Below are 26,581 nucleotides of genomic sequence, written 5' to 3'. Positions count from 1 at the left end.
ATTCTCAGAAATCATTGGCACCCAATTTGCTTGGGCCCTGGAGCCCTCCTTGGTTCTGCTGGTGTTTCCCACCTCTCTCACCCTCTTTCTAGCTGCCCCCACATGGGGATTCTTCATGCCCCCGAGCAGCCTGTGGCCATCCAGATAGTGCCCCTACCTGCATCACACTCAACGGAGCTCCCCCTGATAAAGGTGGAGCCTTGGGGACAGGCACAGCTGTATCCTCCGGGTCTCAGTAGGCAGAGGTGGCTGCAGATCTGTTTACACGGGTTGGGCACTGGAAAGCAGATGGGAAGCGTAGTTAGGTCCTGGCGACAGGAGAGTCAATACCCCAACCTAGGGCATGCCAATCTGTGGCGTGTGCAGATGCCAGGCGAGGGCGGAGCCCAGGCAGCATGTGGCAGCAGGACACATGTCACGTCACATGGAGACTCACTTACACCACCATCCTTGCCACACCCACAAAGCGGCACAGTCCCTCTCTGGGCCCAACCCTTGTCGGTGGCACTCGCCTGTCTACTGGCACCACTTGGCTCCCCTATAGCCCTGGCAGGCCTGGAAGGCACGTATCTGTCACTGCCTAACCTCCAAATCTAATTGGTGCCATCTCAAGCTACTTGAGATGGTTCAAAAGACCAGCGAGAACTCAACTTTATATCAAGAATTGTTTTCACCCATATCTGCATAGGTTATCATCTATAGTCTATCCAAAGCATGCAGTAATAAGGCTTCTACTCCAACTCTCTAAGTAGATTTTCTTCTGGGCTTCAATTTCCTTAAGTGTAAGAAAAAGGAATTTATATCTATGATTCACTAGAATCACCTGCGTGCTATTCAAAAAATTTCTGCCAGGTGTGGTGGCATGCACTTGTAATTCCAGCATTCGGGAGGCAATGAATGGAGGATTGTGGTTCGCGGACAGCCTCAGCTACTTAGTGAGACCCTCCACAACTTAGTGAGACCCTGTCTCAAAATAAAGAATAAAAAATAGGGCAGGGGGTGTAGCTCAGAGGTCAAATGCCCCTGGGTTCCATCCTCAGACCTACAAAAAAAAATATATTTCTTCCTTTCTTTCTTTCTTTCTTTCTTTCTTTCTCTTTTGTGTATGTGGTATGGGGGATTGAAACAAGGGGTTTTCTACCGCTGAGCTACACCTCAGCCCTATTTTATTTTATTTTGACACAGAGTCTCACTAGGTTGCTGAGTCTCACTACTTGCTGAGGCTGTCCTCAAACCTGTGATTCTGTCTCAGCCTCCCAGATACTGGAATTGCAGGCATGTGCCACCAGACCTAACTCTATTCAAAATATTAATACTCAGATTTAAGTTGTTCTGGGATGGAGCTCAAGTTATTGTCACTAAAAATGCCTCATTCAATTCTAAAATTTTTTTGAATTGTATCTTAATATATATTGTGATATATCTAGTCATTTTTCCAAGAGTTACACTGTATTATATAAACACATAAAAACTTTTTCTCAGGCTAATATTCTGTGATCCTGATTCTCCATCATCTAAAGTATAGCCACAGATGAGACATCACTATAAAATAATAAAATATTTCAAAACCCTCACTCAAAACCTGTTCCATGACCACTTGGTCAACTTGCTAGAGCAGAGCTTTTTCCAACTGTCATGTGGTACAAATCATCTTGTTAAAATTCAAATTCTAGTTCAGAAGGTCTGGGTTGGGGCCTGAGCATTGAATTTCCAACCAGCTTCCATTGACTATCAGTGTTATTGGTCCTCAGGTAGCAAGGGCCTGGAGCTGTGGTTCTCAGAACATGTCCCTGGGAGCTCTTTAGGAATGAAGTTCTTAGGCCCCCTAGGGGACTGTGATTACAAATCCCTCAGGTGGGCCCTAGAATCTATGTTTAGCTCTCCAAATGATTCTAAGATTTGAACTGTGAGTACAGGGTAAATGTTAATCCAGCAGAACTGGGGTGGGGGCGGGGTGACCTCAGGCCTCCATCTCAATCCAAAGAAGCCAAAACATCAGCGGAGTGAGAGACAGTCGCCAGGCTTTCTTCTGCCTTCTTCACAAGGGACACAGGGGCACTCGGGATGTAACACTATCATAATGGTAGTGTTGGAGAGCTTGGGAGAGCAGCTGGAGGGAGCTGATAACTACAAGTGACACAAAGGAGTTACTCCCTAGAAAGGGCATTTGCCACCAGTGTGACCTCCTGAGACTCTCGGCTCTGGGATGCGCTTGGCCAAGGTTGATTCGGGATGTGTGTGTGTGTGTGTGTGTGTGTGTGTGTGTGTGTGTGTGTGTGTGTGTCAGTGGAGGCAAGAGGACCTTAAGAGCTACCCTTGATCCACATGCAGGATTGGAAGCAAGTGATTTGTCAAAGGCTCCATAGCTGCACAGTCAACCAGGAGCTAGGCATACTGAGCACTGGACCAGATCAGAAAAACACTGAGTTTTGGGTTAAACAGACGCAAACTTAAAAATCACCTCTGAGTTTAGATCTCATTTGTTAGTTGTGTGACTTCAGCACACAAACTAGCTCAATGTCTTTATTTGAGATGAATGAAACCTTGTGCTAAGGTTTTGAAGTAAGGTGTCAGGTTAATACCGAGAGGAGAACTGAAGTGCAGAACTTAGTAAAGCTGTTTCCCTTCCTCACTTAAAAAATGCCCTTTCCCTTTATCCCACTCCACACAATGCTGAAACTGGAACTCAGCTAACCTGAGGAAGCGGCACCTGGAACACAGACAATCATAAAGAGAGGAGGAGGTAGAAATGCACCAGACTGACAATTTTAAACTCAGGTACACAGATCTCAGGATAATCTGAGTAGTCTGATCTGACCACTGTAATTATGATTAAGGTAGCCAGACACAGTGGTGCACACCTGTAAACCCAGTACTTGGGAGGCTGGGACAGGAGGTCTATAAATTTAAGGATAGCCTCAGCAACTTAGTGAGGCCCTGAGCAACTTAGTGAGACTCTGTTTCAAAAATAAAAATAAGTCGCCAGGTATGGTGGCACACTCTTGTAATCCCCGCACTTGGGAGGCGGAGACAGGAGGATTGTGCAGGTGCAAAGCTAGCCGCTCTGGCTTAAGAGACCCTGTTTCCAAATTTAAAAAAAGTATTAAATAGGTCTGGGAGTATAGCCCGGAGGTAGAAGGGTTTCCAGGAACCCCAGTACCACCAAAAAAATAAATAAATAAAAAGTAAAAAAAATAAAAATAAAAATAAGTCTAAAGGTTATAGCTCAAAGGTAGAATGAACATTCTACCTAGATTGAACTAGGTTCAATCTCCAGTATAGAAAAGAAAGGAAAAGAAAAGGAAAGAGTCAATAAGACAACCAGGGGTGATACACACCTGTACTTAGGAGGCTGAGGCAGGAGGATTGCAATTTCAAGACAGGCCTCAGCAATTTAGTAAGACCCTCAGCAACTTAGCAAGACCCTGTTTCAAAATAAAAATAAATAAATAAAAAGGGGGCTTGGGATACATCTCAGAGGTAGAAAGCACATGGGTTTGATCACCAATACTAATAACAAACAAGCAAAAACAAATGAATAAGACTTCTGATATCCACAAAATCCATTTTGTGACTTGTTAACCCAATTTAGCAGGGGTCTGATATCACCTGGGTTCCGTGGCCTAGATGTATATATCTGATTCCAAACAATGAACACTGAAATATTTTTACTTTGTTTTTTTTTTTTTTACTATTGATGGCTTGTATAATTTTATTTGTCCTCCAATTTTATCTTTCTTTGGTCAAAATGGCTAAACCACCCACCCTCAACCATACACACATATACACATGGATGTGTAAGCATTTTGTGCAAAAAGAGAATAGCCCATTATTTATTATCCAGCACCCTTTCCCAACACTATAGTTATTATTTTGAAATAAGGCTTCTAGACAACAAGTATTTTATTCCAAGGTGGGTGATTACCTGACTGATTGTATCTGAGCTGATGAAAGATTCGAACTTGAGTGAGCCAAGGGTTCACTATCAGCATCTTCTCCTTCTGCCCTTGCCCAAATTTATTTTGTCTCCATACTTCTCCCTTCTCCTTAGATACCCAGTACAACTGGTCTTCAAAGATGTCCAGGCTGTAAGGCTTCATTGCTGCTTACCCACAGCAGAAAAACAAACAATATGAGGCTATTAAAAAGACAACACCCCAGCACACTTCTAAGTCTGATATCATTCAGCTTGACTTAATTCCCAGCACAATGCCTAGAAACTCCAGGAACATTCAGGCAGATTTTCTGTACATGTGACTGTGAAAGTGCTATGCTGGCAGATCAAGATGGCCAATTAAACAAGATTACTGCATGCTGTCTGACACCAATTAAAGGGCACTAGCTCACTTACAAGTGCTGATTTTATTTCATATTTGAAAAGTAATTTGTAGGGCAGAGATTTTGTTTTTTCTTTTGAACATAAGACAAAGATGGTCAGGTAGGAAGAATGAGATATGTATTGGGTGATTGCAGACTGCTGAAACTGGATAAGTAATGCTCCTTTCCTTCTAGATGTTTCCAGTTGTGCCTATCTCAAGGAGCAGTTTGGCACATTAAACATGTATCTAGAAGCAGTCAGACATGGATTTACATTGATACACATGAGCACTGCCTCAGGACAACCTAACAAATCTCAGTTATGTCAATATCTGCTCCTAAAAAGCAATTCTTAAAATGACGTAAAAAGAGCAAAGTGGATTTAATTATTGCTAGTTGATTCATTTGCATTTAAGTCAACAACTAGAAGGGGCAGATATCCTAGAAACTACATAAATCATTTCCTAAGAATAGGGTTCCTTCTTGAGAAAATGGGTAAAGAGACGAGATATGTTAAGTAATCATATAATATATATTGAATTCTAACTCATTTCTAACCTTCATTTACAATGACTCTCCTATCAGTCCCATCGTATCTTATGGTTTCAATAACATCCTCCTTGGAGTCACTCCAGTAGATCCGGTCATTGTTCAAATAATCAATAGACAGGCCAGTTGGCCAGCCAAGGTCCTCGGAAACCAGGGTGTTGCGATGTTCTCCATTCATCCAGGCGGACTCGATTTTAGAGTCTTTTCCCTGGTCCGTCCAGAACATAAGCCTGTAACAGACATTTTCTCCATTGCAGCACCGCACCTGGCTGGGCTGCCCTACCACGGTGGAACATTACCAACAATGAACAGCTTTGCACAGAAACCTGGGTGCTAAGTGACACTACTTTAATATTTCTCAGTAAAATCCTCAGTAGATAGAGAGCATCTCTTTGTTTCAAAGATATTATATATGTAAGAATATATATAAGAATATATATATTCTTATATATATATTCTTATCTATATAAGAATATATATTATATATAATATATAATATAATATATATAATATATATTATATATATAAGAATATATATATATATTCTTATATATATAAAAAGCAAAGACTGATGTTGAGGACAAGGCCCCATTACAGGTTAATCTTATCAAACAAGCATCTTTAGTGTCATTGCTGAGCTTCTGAGGCATGATGTAACAAATGGAATATAACACTCAAAGTAATAATAAGTCATGGTGTTTTATATACAACCACTGGCGTATTTACAAAGAGTCATACTGGTCTTGTCCAAATAGGGGAAGTATTTGGGGCTACTCAAAAAATTTTTTCAAGTGTTTTTATTCTAAGGCTAATTAAATATGTACATATCAGTTTGTCTGCTTATCCAAACATCTTGAAGAGAAAAAAATGTCTTGCAAAAATGACAAAACAAGTTCTCATGCTGAGATAGTATACAGATAGACTCCAAATTGGAATATTTCTACAGATCGATAATACATATTTATACATGTGTTGTTTTATATATTTGCATATTTTGGAAATAAATGTCTAATTATATCCAATAAAAATACAACCAAAACCCTGAATGAGTTACTTTTAGAAACATTCAATTGAAAGAAAAAAAATTCTGATTAAGCCTTTAATTAGAGGAGGTCATTTCACAACGAATTCTGAAGTTCAGACAAGAAATTCATGTAAACAAAAAGATTATCAGGATGTTCTCAAAAAAATTTCCCCAATAGAAATTATATAATCCCAGGGTATATTATAATTCTTTGAGCAGACATAGATTCCACTCAAAAAAATTGAAGGACAATTTCAGTACAATTAGGAAAAATATTAAAGATGTATAATTTTATGAGAACCCAGTGGAGAATACCTAGAATATTAAAGATTCCTAGTACTTACCCTAGTTTGGGATTCACAACAATTGCAGCTGGTTGATCCAGTTGGGTGGTTATCAGCCACTTTCTGTACCTTCCATCAAGTCTAGCCACCTCAATCCGTTGGTTTTTGGCATCTGACCAGTAAATGTGCCTGAATTCAGAGGGACAAAGTCAAACAATGTTTCGAAAATGAGAAAATTTAGATTGAAATATCTGGTCAGCAAGATACCTACTCAGATACCTCTAATCAGAGCACAGTGCCCCTCTGTCAGGAAGGTCCTAATCTCTATGGCCAAAGAGATATTTGGAAGGTCGCACAAGAAAGAGTGAGGGATGGAGAGACTCCAGCCTGATCAGCCAAAGCAGCTGGCCCCTCAAGATCATCAAATGGCAGTGGACAAGCAGTCAGCCTGGTCTCACATCTGCCAGTATTGTAAGAGCTGTGTGTCCAGGTAGAAGTCATAAAGCATTTCTGGGTTGGTCCTTTAATTCTTTCTGCCCAGAGTCAGTTCTCTCCTCTGCAAAAAGCCCGAATGCAATCAATAGGAATCTAACATCAACCCCAAAGAGGAGCAGAAACAGCTTCTCAACAAAACAAATGGCAGCTTATTTCCACTTTCAAGGCTGCAGGTCTCCATTTCTTATAAGCAGAAAGAGCTCCAGCAATTTAACTCCCTTATTCATTGAAGCTGAGAAAGAGGTAAAAGTTAAAACAAAAGGGCCTTTTTGCCTTTGCCTAGTTGGCTTTCAGAAGGAAGTGTTAATGTCAACAGCTCCAGGCTCCTCACTCCACTCATAGTTCTCCAGGGCCCTGTTTCCTGACAGAAAAGGCTGAAGTGAGTCTCCTGGTAGCCTGCAGGCACAGTGGGGTCCTAATTAGCTTCTTTGGAGAAGGTCAAGTCTTCCAGGAACACCAGATAAGGTTGTTAAACAGTAAAAATGAATTTACACTGCACAGGACTGTTCATTCTGGAAGGGCAGTGAGCCCTGAGGCTTCCCTCTCAGATATCTATTATTATTTCATTTTCAAGGATGTGGGGGACTCTGTGAATGTGTGAGCTCCTCGGCATGTGATCACTCGCCCAGCCCTCAATGTCACTCCAGGGCCACCTCCTCCTTGAAGAGGTTCCTGAGTAGCTTTCCACACAGGTTTCCACCTCACGTGGTTTCCATCTGACCCTGCATAAGGTTCTGACTTAGGAATCATCCAAACTGTGTGGCTCTCGTCTCTAGAAGGGGTGCTAGAGCCAGAAGGTACTAGAAGGTCTGACACCTGTTAACTCAAACCCAAAGATTAAACAGGAAAGTCAAGTTTCCAATCAGTTCCAGCTGGCTAGCCTGACTAAGACATGATGAGGATTGTCCCCCCCACCCCCAAAATGATTACCATAGAGAAAACCTTTTCAGTCTCAACTGCTTTGCCTGTAGAATTGTGAGGTGGTCCCATTGCATCACAACATCGACAGTGCTGCCACACTGCAAATTGATTGCTTGAATTCCAGAGCTAATTTTGGAATCCAGAGTCTTGACTTGGGTGCTTTCCCAAGCCTTTTCATGGCACATATACAATATAGGAAACGGTTAATGATTACCTGACTCGCTGGAGTAAGCAGAAGTGGCTGCTGGGCTGGGGCTGGGGTGACTGAGGAGCCCAGCAGCTGAATGGCACCCACACACAGCTGAACATGGCCACTGTGAGCAGTAGAGAGCATGAGCCAGGAAGATGGAGGGGCAAGAGGGAAGAGTGTGGCAAATTTACCTTCCAACCCAGTCCACTGCTAATCCGTCTGGCTGCATTATATATTTCAGGCCCAGATCAACTTCCTGAATGGGATTATTTCTTCCAGATTCAAAGTTGGGGATGTAGGCACGTTTGATAGCACCGAACTCAGAGCCCTGTGCTAGTACAGTGTAATATACAATACCTACAGAGGAAGACACATGGCCAGTTTCATGTTAAGCACATCAGTGAAGGAGGATCAAGTATTGTTCATTTATTGACATCCCTACTTTGTTCTTATAATTCTAATAATTCAATTGTATCAGTATGATTAAACCTCAAAATCTGTCATACTAAAAGCTACCTATACTATATTATTAGCTACAAACACTTCAGACGACTTACTGATATTTTCTTAATCACTGCTATCTGAAGGTAACTCATTTATTTATTCTCATTAGGATCAAGGTCTAGTTTCCAAAACAGATTGTATAGATGAACCATATCAGGCTGCTAAGAATTTAAAGTCACATTCAGTACTATTGGCAGTAAAATAGCCATGTAGATAAGTCATATAGCTACACTAAAGAATAGTATGCAGCAGGTATTTTAAAAGCATGGAAAGACTGTACATGTATTAGTCTCCTGCTGCTTTCCTAGGTATATATTTTTCTTTCAAAGTTCATTTTGTTCCATGAATAATAATAAATATACAGTAATAATCTTACATTGGTGTAGTTATTGATAGTTTGCAGAGCATTTCAGATCCAATAGTTTGTTCAACATTTGAAACAACTCTCAGAGGTAGGTAGAAAGAACAAGATGACTACTCTCATTTAACAGAAAAAATAGAGAATTGTTATACTTGTTTAGGGTTATAAATGCAGTAGATGAGGCACACAAGGATAGAAAGTGAGTTTGTAGGTATAGAGACAAGTTTTCTGACTCTTATCCCAGTACCACCTCCCTATATCATACTGAAGCTCAACAAAAGGCATTATCCATTTTTTCCTTCATCCCGTTGAGTTTTTTGAGCACCCACCACATACACTGTGCTATATGCTAGTCAGTTGCCGGGCTTATAGAGATGAATTAGATTTTGTGTCTTCAAAAAACTCATGTTTGGGGTTAGGGCGAAAATATGTAACTCATTGTTAACATGTGCTTTGGTAGAAGCATGTATAAAATGCAACAGACGCGTGGATGAGCATTCACGGAACTCTTCCAGAAAGGATGATGAAAGATGTCCGAGAGGAGATGACATTGAAACTGGTCTTTGAGGTCTGAGTAAAAATTTCCCAAGTGTGCAAGGATGAGGCAATATTCCAATACAAGAAGATGTGGGGAGAAATTTTGGAGAGAAGTCAGGAAAGGTTGGCAGGAACCTAAGGCCTCAGTAAAGAATCAGGAGCAGGCCTGGTAGGAGGAGCCTCCTCCTTTTGCTCATTAAGCAAAACCCACTTGTTTAAAAACAAATTCCCCAAAATTCACCATCTAAAAAGTCCATAAAGTAAGTATCAGTGACAGATGCCAAAGATAATACTCACTGAGGCCTATGCCCTCAGGATCCCAGTCATAATCGATTGTTTGGATATGTTCCTCCTCTTCAAGGTACTCTGAGAACTTCTCTGATGAGACATTGTATTTTCGGATTCGAACATTCTCAGGCAGTAGCAACAAAGGAGGGTTACCTGGAAACAAGTGAAGGCTACTTTATCTGCTCGATTTCAACCTGAACTTTTCAAATATAAAGTAGAATATAAATTGCATAGCAGGTATTTCCTCTCCCCTTTGAAAAACATGAGTATTTATAGAAATCAGATCATTTCTGTTAATAGAGCTGACTATGCAGCGGGGTTGCAAAATCCATGACTGGGGACATTCTAGTCCCCAGTTCCCATGGGAAGTCATCAGTTCTTTATTCTTTCTCTTCAGTGACAGAGCAAGCTGAGATTGCCACAGAGAATCCTCATTTTCACTGAATTTATTTTCTTTATTCAGTGGCATTAAAACACAAGATTATAGACATTTTGCTCTCACAGAAGAAATATAACATTCACAGCCTCACTTAAAGTTTACCAGAAAGGCCTTATTCCTTACTCTTTATGGACAGATTTTATGACTCTTAACAAGTCATCATCTCCATGACCCAATTTAACTTCTAGCTAATGAGAAAAAGCCCAGCATGTCCTTGATTTAATTTTTTTAATCTAAAGCCTCCTTCAATAGTGACTTATCTCAAAATATCTGTCCAGAATTTTTTAAATTAAATTAATCACATAATGTCAATCAATTGCAATTTAAGTCTCTATTCAAAGTTCATTTTATATAGCTCTTCCATCTTGACATTGTTTTATATGAATATTCTAATTTATTTCAAGCATCTCCTTAGTTAAAAGATTTAAACATTTTTAAGTTTTCTGCTCAAATGCCTTCACTCTAGTTTCATTCACAGTCAAAACTGTTTGGAATAAAGTAGTTAAGCATGCTACTTGAATAAAAGCCCAATTTATATGAATATATTAAATAGCCATTTTGCCCTTAGTTGAAAAAATAAAAGTCTATTTTCTTAATAAGTTTATTAAATTCTAGTATAAATTTAAAATTCAAAATAAAAGCCTATACCCCTTACCTAGAGTAAGCTGATTCAGATCAGTCCTTTAACATTTAGAGTACATTTCCGACTCATATACCTGCAATTTTATCATTTCTCTGGTACTTACTACTTACTGTCTCTCTTATACTTATTAGTGCTTGTCACCTAGCCTGATTCTCGGATACTAGAATTGACCTAAAATGTAAAACTAATGATTGAAGTTGTAAATGTACCAGACACCTTCCTGCCTGTCGTCAATAGTCCATGAGCAGTTACAGAGGGAGAGGTGGGCAGCGTATCTTTGACTTTCCCCAAGTCATTGTTTTCTGTGCAGTCTTAGATTAATGGCCTCTGACCTTGACCTCCATGGAATGAAAGCCAGAGGCCTCGTCAGCTCCCTTTTGTGGGAGCCCATGGGGCCCACAAGTTTTTGTTGAAGTCTGAGTCCTCTGGAGGGTAACACCTTGTCCACTTTTTGAAGTTTTTAACAAGGTAGGTAAGAGGCTACATCCAAAGTATTAAGTAATGGATAACTCTTGTTTTAATTCTTCCATATTTGGTGGGAGATTGCAGTTACTAGTATTTGAAGCTGGAAGGAGAGGAGAAAGAAAAGGAAGAAAGAGATGGGGAAGGTGTTGAAAGAGAAGTCGCTGGCAAGTTCAAATAAGATTGAGAGCCATAAGTTTACTCCCTGATAGACTGTCGTCATCAGCATTGCTTCCCCCCAAGCCAAGTGATCCCGACGTGAGCCCATCGTACCATCAGCTGCACACCGTGTTCCATAGAGGGTACCCACAGACCTGAAGCCATCCGCACAGAAACATTCATAACTTCCTTTGGTATTTTGACAGTTCTGGGGACAAACCCCAAATTGCTCACATTCGTTGATGTCTAAAGGCAAAAAAAAATCAAATATGCAATATTTATTTCCATCCATTGCTTAGAGACCCTGCTTCTGTTTAAATTCATAAACAATGGAGCCAAGAGCAATGCAGATTAAAATAATCAATGGTACCAACATTTAGAGCACTTAAGTTTCAATCCTGTTTCATCTGCTTTTCATGTTTTTTTTGTTTTTGTTTTTGTTTATGTGGTGCTGGGGATTGATCCCAGGGGCATTCTACCTCTGAGCTTCACCCCCAGAATGATTTTTTATTCTTTATTTTGAAATAGGGTCTCACTAATTTGCAGAAGGCATCACAAAGTAGCTGAGGCTATCTGCAAACCCGAATCCTCCTGTCTTAGCATCCCAAGTACTGGAATTACAAGCATGCACCACCATGCCCAGCTGCTTTTCATGTTTTTTATTAACTTAATTTTTATTCTTATTGTTATTCTTTTTGTGGTACTGGAAATTGAACCCAGGGTGTTCTACCTCTGAGCTACAAACCTAGCCCTATTTTTTTTAGAGACAGAGTCTCACTAGATTGTTGAGGCTGGTTTTGAACTTGCAATCCTCCTGTCTCAGCCTCCCAAGTACTAAGATTATAGACATGCACCACCACACCCAGCTCCTAATTTGATCTTTTTTTTTTTTTTTTTTTTTGGTAAAGAACTCTTGCAGGGCATGGTGGTGCACACTTGTAATCCCAGCATTCCGGAGGCTGAGACAGGAGGATCGCAGTTCACGGCCAGCCTCAGCTACTTAGTGAGGCTTTTTGCAACTCAGTGAGACCCTGTTTCAAAAGAAAGAATAAAAAAACAGGGCAGGGGGTGCAGCTCGAAGATAGAATGCCCTTGGATTTTATCCCCAGTACCACTAAACCAATCAATCAATCAATAAATAAATAAAAGAACTCTATAAAGTATGAACTATCATTAAGCCCAAAGTCCCACAGCTGGTCGGCAATGGAGATAGGGTTTTAACTCAACCATTGTGGCTTCATACAACAATAAAGCAAATCTTCCCTCTAGGAAAGCATCAGTCATATTTTTTTGGTATCACTTTTCTCTTCTGCTAAGTAGATTTAGAAACAAGAATTACTGATGTGTTTTTTTTTTCAATTGTATTCTTAAGCATGAATACCCAAAAGAACTCTTAGAGTCATCTGAATTTGACATAGGAATTAGACACAGCAAAGTCACCTAATAAGAACCTAATCATACTCATCACTGATAATCTAGCCAAGAGACCTCTGAGTCAGATTTTATACTTCACCCAAGTAGGTATGTAATAAATATGTGTTCCTTGACTTAAAATGAAGTTAGCCAGTCTTGTGTTTGTTTTTAACTTATTCCAAACACTGGTACAATGAGTCACCATCAACACCAAGGCATCTATCATTCCTCCCAACTCCACACCCATTACTGAGCACAGATTATCTGCCAGGCACTCTGCTGGGTACCATAAGATCACGTGCCTGCACTTGGCATTCTTGAGTACCTTAATGACTGAGAACCATGAGTTTAACAAAAGGGAACAGCCACTCCCTTAATAAGGATTGAGGGGAAAAGATTCTACCTTGACAGGAGTTTCTGTCCAAAGTACCAGCTTTGAACCCAGTTCTACAGGAGCAGATGAATCCTCCTCCACTTAATTGGGTACAATTGTGTTCACATATATTTTCAGCACATGTTCTATCACTTCCCATATCTGAAAAACAAAATCCCCACGTTACAAATGGAAGGTACAAATCATATCAGCCACAAATGAACAGTCAAATGTTACATGAGGAGAACCATCCATAACCAGGTATATAGCACCTAGAGATGGCCCCTTTCCAGAAGCTTGAGAGGACAGGTGACATCTGCATTCTCATTTCTAGGAATAGCCTTAATGCCACTTACACAAAGACGGGTCATGTTAGAGCCTTGAGGCAATACAGCATGGCCAGACTCGCCTCACAGCACCCGACTTCAGAACTGTGAAGCCAGGGACTCTGCACCTATCACCACCCGCACTACTGTCTTTCATCATGTTCTACACAGATACATAGGTAGGGAGGTAGATATATAAGACACCGATTCAGGTTAGAACAAAACTACAAATAGGAAGAAATTATTAAGTTTCAAGAAGACTGATTTGCCAAAAATTGAGAACACACACAAGAAGAAATAAAAGAATATGCATTATGATTTGTGTCAAAGGATTAAAAATTATTTGTAGTAAGAAAATATTGAAAACAACTTGAATGAATGTTCAATAGTAGAGAATAAGTTGCATTACAGTGTATTTTATCCAATCTAAGACACCACTGAGGCACCATTTTTTAATGGAACATTAAATAGAAAATGTCTGTAATTTCCACTATGGCATGTTACCAAGTTTAAGATTCATCTGGGTTCCAGTGATGTTAAAAATATAAAAATAAAACCAAGCATGATAGTGCATGCTTGTAATCCCAATACTTGGGAGGCTGAGACAGGAGGATCCAGGTTTGCAACCAGTCTCAGCTACTTTGTGAGGCACTCCGAAATTTCATGAGACTCTTCTTCAAAATAAAGAATTTTTTTTAAAAGTAGGGCTGGGAGTGTAGCTCAGCAGTAGAATGCTTCTGGGTTCAATCTCCAGTACCACACACAAAAAAAATGTAAAAATAAGCACACATTTTAGAAGCATTGAGTTATGGTTATTTACATGATTGAATGTTATACAGTCATTAAAATTCAGGGCTTCTAATGATACTTTGAGATGGGAACTATCTATAATAAATTGGAAAAAGATTGTAAAACTAATATAGAATATGTCCTAAAGTTTCAAATATTAAAATATTTTTGTACATATATGTGCAAAAAAGAGACCAGAAAAGGTTTACCAAACTTTAAGATTAGTTCTCTTAATTATGAAATTTAAATGACTTTTACTTTTTTTTCTTCTGTTTCTGGTGCTGGGAATTGGATCCAGGGCCTTGCACATGATAACTAAGCATGTGCTCGACCACTGAGTAACATCCCCAACCCCTATTTTTTATTATTAGTGTACTTTCAGATTTTATAATTTTCATAGTAATAATAAAATAATCAACCAATAGTTTATGTTCATAGCGCTCAGAGGAAGGGCTCTTGTTGCCCCCACTGTTTGGGGTTTCAAGGCTCCAGGACAGACGTCACAGCTCATTCTGTGGAGCACTGCACTGCTCCTATTGCCCCGAATCCCCTCTCTGCCATTATTTGTTCTTATCAGTTTGCTTCTTTGATTCTCAGTCTCCATCTACTCTCGAACAAGCTGACAAGTATGAACATAGGTAAGGGTGTGGGGGGCATCTTAAAGAGTCAGCCTCAACCACAGCTTTATTTACCTGTCAAGGAAAATGTCTATGGGTCACAGGCTTCTGTATCTCGTGCATCTCTATGTGTTGTTTTTTTTTTTTTGGGGGGGGGAGGGTACTGCGGATTGAATCAGATATTCCACCCCCAAGTTATACCCCTAGCACTTTTTATTTTTAATTTTTTTGCTTTGAAACAGGGTCTTGCTAGGTTGCCTGAAGAGTTGCTGAGGCTGGCCTTGAACCTGAGATCCTCCTGTCTCCACTTCCCAAGTACTGGGACTGCAGGTGTGTGCCACCATGACCAGCGGCTTCTACATTTTTGAGCCAAAGAAACAGTGAAACATCCTGGTTCAATTCTTTCAAATCCAAGTAAATCTATATTTCTGTCTTCCGTAGTATGCAATAAGGTAAACTTAACCATATCTCAAGGTCCCTTAAGGTACAATGACTATAACAGTTTATATCGTTTGAAAACACTAGAAACACTGAGCTTCAAGAAAAGGAAAATAACCACCAAATAAAGCGCCATGACATTTGCCGGAACACTGAGTGCACACTTTAAAACAGTACACACGAGAGCTAGTCTGAGCTCACAACAACTACACATTGCTAAGTCTGTTCAAATTCCATTTTGTCTTGAGCCACTTTCAGTGTTTTGTGTCTAAAAATCTGTCCACTTCATGTAAGCGGTCAAGTTTGTTGATATATCTTTCCATATCATTATTCCCTTACCAACTTTCAAACATCTCCAAGGTTATAATCATGTTCCCTCCACACTGCTAAATACATACAACCATTGATCTGAATATCTTCAACCAGCCATGTAACCTCTTGGGCTCTCATTTGGACAGTCAGAATTTATAACTGCTTCCCGGCTCTAAAATCTAAATGTGATTAGGGGTCTTAGGACACAAAGTTCTAAATCAAGTACATCCCTCGGTGAGTCAGTCCTGTGACACAGAGCCCTTGACAACAGCAAAAATCACACAGAGTTGTGGGGTTTGTCCTCAAATTGGAAAATTGGAGAACTTTCTTATAATTTCATCCTAACTGTGCTCGGCAGTTAGGTTGACCAGAGTTCAAATCTTGACTCTTTTTTTTTTTTCCCCTGTACTGGGGATTGAACCCAGGGGCATTCTATCTCTGAGCTACACCTCCAATCCTATTTTATTTTTTATTTTATTTTGCGGTACTGGGGATGGAACCCAGAGGCATTCTACTTCCAAGCTACATCTGCAGCCCTATTTTTTAGTCTTTATTTTGAAACAGGGTTTCACTAAGTAGTTGAGGCTGGCCTCGAATTGCAATTCTCCTGTCTTAGCCTCCCAAATGCTGGGATCACAAGCGTGCGACACCACGCCCAGCTTATTTTTATTTTAAAACAGGGTCTTGATAAGTTGCTGAAGTTGGCCTCAAATCTACAATCTTCCTATCTTAGCCTCCCAAGTACTGGGATTACTGACATGTGCCACCATACCTGGCTCAAATCTTGACACTTAATGACAGTGAGACCTGGCCAACTTAGTTAACCTCTAAAGATTAGAGGTTTCTCTATTTGTATACTTTTCTGAAATAGATAATAATACCAAAACCATAAGGTTGCTACAAGGATGAAATAAAATAACTCATGTAGGATGTCTTGGTACAAAATTATTTATCAATAACAGGTAGCTGTGGGCTTTACTGAAGTTTAGGGTACAAAGTAAATCGAGAGGAAGTGAGTGGTTATCATCTACTTTATGATATGCATGCTTTAACTAAGTAAACCTGAGTTATCACCACAAAGTACTAAAAAAAAGCGTTTACTTACTGCAACCTGTTTCATCTGAATGGTCCCCACAGTCATCAACATTATCACACACATAGTGCTGTGAAATGCAATTTCCATTGCTACATTTAAATTCATTTTCTGTACAAGGTTTAGGAGTCGATTTTCTACCTGCAATTTAAGAACAAGTTAAAGTCAAAACTTTTTCTTCTGTGACACAAAACCCTTCCCTCTGTGGAAGACACAGATATTGCTGACCAATGTGACTAGCTCTGCCAATGGGCTGTGAGTTAGAAGCAACTAAAAAGTCCATGACCCTCCTCTGTGTCTCTTATGCTCCTTCCACAACCTTGGAACCCACACGTGGCACAGATATGCTAGAGGGAGGTGTGTGAATACTCTGGCCTTCGTGTGAATGAGAAAGGAGTCTTTGTCATGTGGTACAATGTGACCTTGGGGCTGGTTGGTTGCAGTGGCTAGTGTTTAATAGAGAGTGATGAGTGAAGCAGGGTCCTTCTAAAACAGAAACCTGCAGTATCTGGCATTGATTAACAGTCAGGAGGCAAGCGATGAGGACACTGATACCCGAGGCAGAGAAGACAGACCGGTGCTCTGCACTGGCAAAGCATTGGGTGCAGAGGTGACCTCAGAAGGACTGGAATGCACACTGCATGCTTACCACACCTCACAGTCTAAGAAAAGAGACTGAAGACCAGAACAGTAGCGATGGGTGCTGGTTACCTGACTTTGGCAAGGTAGTGTAAGAAAGTGAGGAGCTCAGGGAAGGACAGGTAATACACACACACACACACACACACACACACACACACACACACACGAAAAAGTAAAGTCCAGAAATTTAAGATGTAGGAAAAGTTGACTGCATCTAGATCCCACATAGGTAAGTCTGATGTTTTTAAAGGCTTTGAGACACAGAGGCCAGGAAAACTTCTTAGTTGGATAAAATGACTGTCCATCCATTTTTTTTTATAAATATCCTAGATGTGAGTGACAGTTTATGAAGGCATATAAAATATATGAAATAAATCAAGCAAAGAAATAAGACAGATTTAAGAGCTAGATCTCAAAAGGAACACTGAATGAGGTTATTAATTTTTTGAACTAACTGGAAGCAACTAGGTCAAATACCTGTTAGGTTCCTAAGAGTTATATGTGGCTAAATAAAACAAAATACTGTGACTGAGACAAAAAAAAAAAAAAAGGATTTGCCAACATCTTGCCCAAATGAGACAGTAAGAAGCAGGCAGGCTTGCCGTGTGTGTGTGTGTGTGTGTGTGTGTGTGTGTGTGGTCTTGTTATATCAACAGAGATACGCTATCATACGCATAACAAGCTTCCCAGGTGTACATTTTCAAATTGCAGGCAGCTAGGGCCCCTGGGTTTCCTCCTCCCTTTTGCCCTTTGCTTACAGTGCTCCTCCTTCTCGTCAGTTCCATCTCCACAGTCATCCATACCATTGCACAGCTGGTGACCATAAATGCAGCGGTTGTTGTCACACCGGAAACGGTGTGGAGGTTCACAGGAAATACCAACTAGGGAAGAACACAAGCGTCAGCATCTAAAACTGCCAAGCCAGGACAGTACAGGCTTGCTTCATTCCTTCAAGCATTTGTTCATCTGATCAATCAATTAACAAACAAACACATCCTGAATGTCTACTACACACCAAGCACTGTGCCAGGAACATTGACAATTTGGTTGCAACTGAGAAGCACCTACTGGGGGATCTGACATACAGGACAGGAGGAAGGGTCAGAAGAGGTTCAACACGGGAAGATGCTGAGTTGGGGAGGAGCAGGGCAGGTTTCTGAACCATTGTAAAGGTCTCTGACTGGAGTATGGAGTGTGGAGGACAGTGGCGGTCGTGAGGCTGGAGAGGCCAGCAAGACCACACGTGGGTGGACTCTTAGCAGTGAGGGGGCCCCTGTTTGTTCCTGCTCTGCCTGTAGTTGTCACTGAATTGCTAGAGCAAGTATTCGTCAAAGACTTACCCTGTGATGGATTTTCCTTAAGATAGTCCCTCACCTCTTGAATTTAAAGTTGATTTCTCAAAACCTGACTCATTTTATTATCCAGATTGAGACCTCCAGCTATTGCTAATGCAGCCAGGAAGACTTAGGTACACTTAAAGGGAGTTCACAGGTTTCTTACTTGTTCAGTACACAGGAGACATGGTCCTCTGTGCATGTACCACAAATTCAGTGAACTCAGCATATATGTGGGCTCTTCTTTCACTTGGAGACATGAGCTATTCAATTTTCCTTCTGACTTTACACTATGCAGAGGTCAAAAGACTTGTAATAAAGCTACTTGGGGGGGGTCAGATCTGAGAACTGGTTCTTGAAAGTATTGACAACAGAACTATCACAAGAATTATTTGCTGCAAAAGGCAAGTGCAACATTAGAAAGCAGTATTGGTCATTTAAAAATATATATGAGTGTGTCCCTGCTTCTCCAAAATTTTATTTTATTAGCTATGGGTATTTTATCTCATAAATAAGGTACCTCCTAAGGACTTCTTTGAAAACTTTACATGCTTAAGATATTTTTCAGCCAGGCATGGTGGCACACACTTGTAATTCCAGTACTTGGGAGGCTGAGACAGGAGGATCCAGCTTCATGGCCAGCCTCAGCTACTTAATGAGGCTCTCTCTAACTTAGACCTTGTTTCAAAATAAAGAATAAAGAATCAGGCTGGGTGGGGGGGGTAGCTAGAAGGTAGAATCCCTCTGGGCTCAATCCCCAGTAACACACACACACACAAAGATATTTTTCAAGATTCACTTTAGAAACAAGAAACATTGCTGGTTCCTAACAACAAAACAAGTGGCAAGAAAAGTGTTGGAATGCCACCTTAAAATATAATGTACTTCCAAAGATCTTTGGGAGAAATGAAAATGATGTATCATTTTCAAGAGTCAAATCTCTGGGCTAAAAATGAATAGCAGTGAGGGTAGGAAAGGGAATGGAAGAGTGAGAGAGGCAACTCAAGCAGAAATCTTCCTAGGGATCCCTCTCCTATGCTGAGAACTCTGCTTACACAAAATCCTTCAACTTCAGCTTGCATCAGAATAACATGCAAGACTTGCTCATGCACACATCCCTGGGCCCCTCCGTGGGTGAGGCCCATGGGTTTGCATTTCTCACGTGTTCCCAAGTGACCATGACATTCCCAGTCCTGGGAAGAAGCTTTGAGAACTAATGCCCTAACTTCTCTCTAATGATTCAGAGCATGTAGCAAAATAATTGAAATAATTTCTATTTTCATATGCTTTATTAAAATCAATACTTCTGAACCAGGAGGCTAAATTCAAAGCTAAGAAGATATTGAAAATACCTAAGCAGGCCTATCCTTGGAGAGTCTGGCTCATCGGGCCTCAGCCCAGGGTGAGGCCAGGACACATGGCCCGGAAACACTTCCTCAGTTGTTTCTGCCCCATACCTGAATCAAAATTCACTAGTTTGAAAAATAAATATGCATCACACAGCAAAAAGAAATTCAAAGGCCTTGAACTATGGCATTAGCGGGCAGTGACCTTAAGGATTAAGTCTTAAAATTTTCTAAAAGTGCTCTAGGAAGCTCTAGGGGTTTAGAAAACTTTTCAAGGGACACCAAAAAGTAGGATGAAGCAGGAGAACAATCTGACCCCTACTCCTCAGCCTCCACAGCAACAGACTGGCCTCTATTTATGCACACTGACTTTCTTTTTTTTTTTTTTGAAGCAATTATTTTCTAAGGCCTGAAACATTTAATCCCATGGTTGTGGACGCAACTTTTCTAGGTTACAGACAGAGAAATGAATCAGGAAGACCAAATGACATCACGCCAATACTGATCTAGTCCTCAAAAACAGTAAAACCTGAACCCTAAGACCACACAGGACATGGAAGCAACACGGAGATTTTGCCAGACAACCGCACTCTCATCCCATCCTCCTTTCTCCCTCTTACGGCACAGGTGAAGCTCTTCGTCGGATCCATCGCCACAGTCATCATCTCCATCACAAACCCAAAATGACTGGACACAGACATGGTTTTTACATTCGAACATAGCAGCCGGGCAGTATGTACCATTGGGAAAGCGGGTGGCTGTTGGTGGGGAACACATGGTCAAGTATGAGACAAATGCTCTCATTTGGAAATGCTCCCCCTCTCCCCGCTTCTCCCGTAGCTCTTGCTCTTTCTCATTCATCTGAATTACTGTGGCCTCAACCTATCTGACGGGCCATGTCTACAGCACAGCTGTCCAAGGCAAGTTTTCAGTGACCGGAATCATGCCCATGATGGCACTGGACTTAGTTCAGTTCTTCAGCTGTTTCGGGATGGGCTTTACCCACAGGCATTTATAAAGTCTCTTTTAAAGCAAGTTGTAAAAATAAATAAATAAATAAATAAATAAATAAATAAATAAAAATAAAACCAGGTTGTGATGGCCACATCAACAATATCCACTTTGAATAATTACTGGCAGTTAAATATTTTTCAGTGATTCATAAAGACTAAAATCCATCATATTAGTTTCACACGTTTCATTCTTTCTTTATGCCATCAGGCAATTCAGAAAATTTTAATGCTGTAAGTTCCATGTGCTCTGATATCCAAATCAAATCCTTTTTGTTGATTAATTTTTGTGGGTGGCACTGAGTTCTACCTCTGAGCTAGACCCCCAACCTTATTTTACTTTTTATTTTTAAACAGAGTCTCACTTAATTATCACACAGTGGCCTTGAATATCTGGTTCTCCTGTCTCACCCTCCCACATACTGGGATTATAGGCCTGTGCCACCATGCTTGGCTCCAAATTCTTCATACTAATTTATTCCATGCCCAAATCTTCTTTATCTGAAAGGTGTTTTATCCAATTAATGATTACTATAGTAGCTAAATATAGCTCTTTTGTTATCAGACTACTTAATATATATCTTCTCTATCTAAAATATTGCTAATGAGGCACACTTGAAAGATCGCTGTGAAATAAATGGATGTAAAGATTTAGATCCCAGGAGAACTGATATTCTTCAATGGATACTGAATAGGAAATATCTGTGATTTTTTAAAATCTATGAAGTAGCGGCTAACAGCTGTCTAAACTACCATCGACACACGCTCGGGTAAGCGGGACCTCAGGTGCCCAGGGACTTACGACAAGCGGCCTCGTCAGAGGCATCCAGACAGTCAGCCCTTCTGTCACACGTCAGTTCACTGGGCACACAGTGTCCACTTGTGCACTGGAAATATCCAGGGTGGCAGGTCCTCATCTCTGAAGAGAAAAGATTGTCAGACAGGCATCAGGTACCTGCAGGGTAGTGAGTACTTCATCACAGCGCCGTCTACGCCCCGTGACTGGCTCACAGGAATATCATGGATGTGGTTTATACGGAATGGGTAAACTCTAAAAATGCACATTTCCCCACTCAACCTGTGGAGATAGAAGTACCTATCTCCCCCTGTCAACTAATCTCCAGCTCTTAAGCTTTTCCTCAGATATAAGAACTGTACAGTTTTTACTATTCCCTGATTTCCCTCAAGCCCAACATTTAACCAATAAAGAGCTATAAAAATTACTTGGGGTTTAGCCCAGTGCTCTGACCTCTACACAAGGACAACCTGCTGCGGAATGCTAGGAAGAACAACGTGTGTGTCTGTTTGCAAGGTCAGCGTAGATTAACGTTTGCTCCCAGGGAATGTCTAAGTTACAGTGAGATGTCTAACAATGACTGGCTAGTTTCCCTATTATGATTAATCTAGACTACTATCAGTAAAAATAAATAAATAAAGTGTATAAAATACAGAGCAGAAGATACTGTGTTAAGCTAAGCTTTACAGATTCCAGAAAAGTCATTTTACTCCAAAACGCTTTAGTAACACTAATTCGCAGCCCCTCCTGTGTCACAGCGTAAGAGCCTGTCCTATGCCTCTCAGAAACGCCTGACAATTACCGCAGTCCCGCTCATCTGAGTTGTCCCCACAGTCATTGTCTTGATCGCAGACCCAGCGAGATGGAATGCACTGCTGATCCGCACACTGGAACTCGCTCTCTGTGCACTCCCGGGGAGCTGAAAGAGAAAGCCATGTGGCCATCAGGGTGCTCCAGGAACCACATGTGGGAGACAGGCTTGGGAGCTAGCCAAGGGGTCCCTCCCCACCACAACCAGAGCTCTGCCTACACCTTCTGCCTAGACCTTCTTTGCAATTTTAAGTCTGCAAAGAATAGTCTTTAAAATATTTATCTAAAGGTTATTTGACCATATGACAATTTTTTATCACATAAAAGCACTCCCTCCCCCCCCCACACACACACACACACTTCCAGGAATTTAATCTAGGTAACCTTTTTCTTTGTATGTGGTACTGGGGGTGGAACCCAGAGGCTTTCTACCTCCGGGCTCTATTTTTATATTTTATTTGGAAACAGGGTCTCACTAAGTTGCTGAGAGCCTCACTCAATAGCTGAGGCTGGCTTCGAACCTGTACGATCCTCCTGTCTCAGCCTCCCAAGCGCGGGGATTACAAGCATGCGCCACCACGCCCAGCTCCTAGGTAACCTTTTATAAAAGTCAACATGAACTTTTTAAAATAAACAATGAAATGCCAACTGGATTGCTTTTTGTGTACGAAGTGTTTAGCATATTGATAATATTTTGTGTGTGTGTGGTACTGGGAATGAAACCCTTCTACCTCCAGGCTACACTTCCAGACCTATTTTATATTTTATTTAGAAACAGGGTCTCTTAAGCCAGCACGGCTGGCTTCGAACCTGCGTGATCCTCCTATCTCCAGCTCCCAAGCGAGGGGATTACAAGCGTGCGCCACCACGCCCGGTGGATTAATAACTTTTAAACTTTTCCTCAGATATAAGAATTTTACAGTTTTTAATATTCCCTGATTTCCCTCAAGCCCATTTAACCAATAAAGAGCTATAAAAATTATTTGGGGTTTAGGGTTCATCATCTTAATTCCCTCAATTGCAGATGACAAAGGGTGATCATTCCTTACTTCTAAAAGGTAACTAAGGATAAAACATACTTTACATTAGAGTCAGCTGGGCGTGGTGGCGCATTACTTCTAATCCCAGCATTTGGGAGGCTGAGACTGGAAGATCGTGGTTGGCAAACAGCCTCAGCTACACGCTTGGGAGGCGGAGACAGGAGGATCGCACAGGCTTAAGAGACCCTGTTTCCAAATAAAAAAGTATAAAAGTAGGTCTGGGAGTATAGCCCGGAGGTAGAAGGGTTTCCAGGAAGCCCAGTACCACCAAAAAAAAAAAAAAAAAAAGGACTAAAAAATAGGGCTGGGGATGTAGCTCAGAGGCAGATGTCCCTGGGTTCCATTCTTAGTACCATAAAAATAAATAAATACATAAATAAAAATTTTAAAAAGGCTAAAAAATAGGGCTGGGCTGTAGCTCAGAGGTACAATGTCCCTAAGTTCCATCCCCAGAACTGAAAATATACATATATATCATGAATCAATGATAACTGCTGGGGGTGGGGGGAGGGGGCTTCAGTAAAGTTGTTTTCAAAACACACCCAATTATTCAGGTCTGATCATCTAGTTTGGTGTGATCCAGCCCTTGGCTTCCTTTTTTCAACCTCCCTGTCTGATTCCTTTTAGTCACTCCCTCAACTGGAAAAGGGGAACTAAAATCTGCCCTGATATTTAACCATTAGCCTTCCTAAGTAGTCAGCAACTCCCAGAAGATAACGACCCAAACACAAGTGTTCTCTCCTCTGCAATCAGCGCCATCTGGGGAAAGAGCTTAAGAAGCAGGGTCCTGGAGTCAACATCTTTCCTTCTTCTACTACTCTTAGTCCTGATTTTCCATTTATATTCTATTTATCTTACTATATTTGTCCTTTCATCATAAGTCATCTCAAGTTCTTTTTGGGGAAAAAAAGTTGAATAAATAAATTCAACAGACAAAAGATATTCTTCAAGAAACATCCTCCTCCCAAGGCTTGGAGTGACTCTAATTTCTGGAATCACAGCAAAAGTAGAAATGTACCAACCAGCACAGCGAGCTGCCTCCTACCCTTGAGGGTGAATGGTAGACAGTCGAGTTATGGACAAAAAGTAGACATCACCGTCCTGGCAGCACAAAAGAATCGCAGAATGCTGCACACTCACCACAGTTTTCCTCATCTGATTTATCTCCACAGTCATCATGCCCGTCACATTTCCATCGAAGAGGGATGCAGCGGCGGTTTGCACACTGAAAATCCCCGGAAGGATTGCACGTCATCTCCTCTGCAAAGCACCATCATTGCAAGACTTTGTAAGCCGATGATCAAGAAATTCATGAAGTAGTACTGGCTTCCTTGTGAGACAGTCTGAGAACCATGTTACCATATTTCTAAGGCTCCCAGAGAAAGGAATGCCAGCAACATCCACTGTCAAATCCCTCAGGTAACTTGAACCTATCCTACTGCTTGATGCTAAATCCATTTCCCTTCTGTTGGGACTGTTCAAAAAATAAATTGGTATCTGTTTTGTAATTTGCAACAAAGGCCTGGTAATAAAGGCCAAAATGATGCCCCCAGTCAATAGAACATCTTAATCATATTGCTTTTAGTGTTTTAAGCTCAATAATGCTAAAATAACCCATTAGCTTCTTTAACTCTCTTCCAACTAAAGTGTATGCACCCTCATAGACACTTTGGTTTCAAGTTGTAGCACACACCTAATCTTGCCAACTTTCATTAATTTACTTGGCCTTTTGTCCATAAATTATTTTCATGTTGTCAGAGTAACTACATCTCTGTCCAATAGATAATATGGAAAGTCAGAAAGACATGAGGAATGTAATAATCATCAGATAGGAAATATTCTACTACAGAAATCTACTCATGGGAGACAGGTACTTCCTCCCCCCAATTTCAATCAATCTATAAGATTAGATCATTTAATTTTGTCAATTATGAAATTACACAAATTCCTAACATCTGAATAAATTCTTCCTTAATTATAGCACACTTTGTGGTTGGATGTTATTTCGGATGATATAAATTAAATTCCCCCAATAACCCTGTAAAAATGTTAGGAGACAAAATGTACACGTGATTAGAAGAATCAACAGGTGATCCTTTCCCAGAGGGAAATGAAGGAAAGATGGCGTGGGAAATCCAGTCTCAGCTCTCATCCCACAACAGCAAAGGCCCTGACGTGCCCTCACCCCTCTCCCGCTTCCCTCGGCCCTCCTACCACAGCCTTGCTCGTCACTGTTGTCTCTGCAGTCATCGAAGCCATTGCACACGGCCCACGTCGGGATGCAGCGGTAGTTGGTCTTACAGCTGAACTCCGTGTGGTTGTCACAGCTGTGAGCAGAACTCACTGGAAAGGGGGGAGACAGCAAGGTCAGAAAGTTCCAAGAAAGGGCACCAGGAAGTACCTTTCCGTTGTCACACTGAGGATGCGGTGTTGATGAACAATGATGACCATGTCACCAACTAAACTGACTCTGCCACATGGGTCTGTTTGAGGTGTGATCTACTTACCATGAGCAGAAACACAAAGTCCTAACTCTTGTCTCAATACCACTCATTTATTTTGCACTGTAACTTTGTGGGGAAGAAAAAAGGATTGGGTTTGCAGTTAAAAACCTGTGTTGAAGCCGGGCATGGTGGCGCATATTTGTAATCCCAGTACTTGGGAGGCTGAAATAGGAGGACTACAGGTTCTTGGCCAGCCTCGGCTATTTAGTAAGGCCCTCACAACTTAGTGAGACCCTGTTTCAAAATAAAGAAGCCAGGCATGGTGGCACACACTTGTAATCCCAGTACTTGGGAGGCTAAGACAGGAGGATCTGGGTTCGTAGCCAGCCTCAGCTACCTAGTAAGACTCTCTACAACTTAATGAGACCCTGTTTCAGAATTTAAAAAATCAGGCTGGGGGTGTAGCTTGAAGGTAGAATGCCTTTGGGTTCAATCTCCAGTACCACAGGAAGAAAGGAAGGAAGGAAGGAAGGAAGGAAGGAAGGAAGGAAGGAAGGAAGGAAGGAAGGGGAAGGGAAGGAAGAAAAAATAGGGCTGGGGGTGTAACTTGGAGTTAGAATGCCCC

The 26,581-nt window shown here is 41.0% G+C and overlaps 1 protein-coding gene across 1 annotated transcript in view; it reads right to left on the bottom strand.

Moving 5' to 3' along the window:
- LRP2 (LDL receptor related protein 2) overlaps positions 1 to 26,581 on the bottom strand; it is a gene marked incomplete at both ends in the record, with an annotated part of 215,934 nt that overhangs the window by 11,849 nt on the left and 177,504 nt on the right. Inside the window, 15 exons of the mRNA XM_080688848.1 lie at positions 158 to 277; positions 3,926 to 4,102; positions 4,876 to 5,096; positions 6,235 to 6,363; positions 7,972 to 8,137; positions 9,480 to 9,623; positions 11,288 to 11,419; positions 12,990 to 13,121; positions 16,547 to 16,675; positions 17,935 to 18,057; positions 20,477 to 20,614; positions 21,669 to 21,785; positions 22,465 to 22,581; positions 24,653 to 24,772; positions 25,727 to 25,855. Of these exons, the coding sequence (XP_080544974.1) occupies positions 158 to 277; positions 3,926 to 4,102; positions 4,876 to 5,096; positions 6,235 to 6,363; positions 7,972 to 8,137; positions 9,480 to 9,623; positions 11,288 to 11,419; positions 12,990 to 13,121; positions 16,547 to 16,675; positions 17,935 to 18,057; positions 20,477 to 20,614; positions 21,669 to 21,785; positions 22,465 to 22,581; positions 24,653 to 24,772; positions 25,727 to 25,855 (2,094 nt within the window). The remainder of the gene's footprint in view (positions 1 to 157; positions 278 to 3,925; positions 4,103 to 4,875; positions 5,097 to 6,234; positions 6,364 to 7,971; positions 8,138 to 9,479; positions 9,624 to 11,287; positions 11,420 to 12,989; positions 13,122 to 16,546; positions 16,676 to 17,934; positions 18,058 to 20,476; positions 20,615 to 21,668; positions 21,786 to 22,464; positions 22,582 to 24,652; positions 24,773 to 25,726; positions 25,856 to 26,581) is intronic.

The sequence above is a fragment of the Muscardinus avellanarius genome (genome assembly GCF_963383645.1).
Source record: "Muscardinus avellanarius genome assembly, chromosome: 2".
In the NCBI taxonomy this organism is placed as follows: Eukaryota; Metazoa; Chordata; class Mammalia; order Rodentia; family Gliridae; genus Muscardinus; species Muscardinus avellanarius.
The sequence above is the reverse complement of the archived record's forward strand: the minus strand, read 5'-3'. Positions and strand labels throughout refer to the sequence as shown.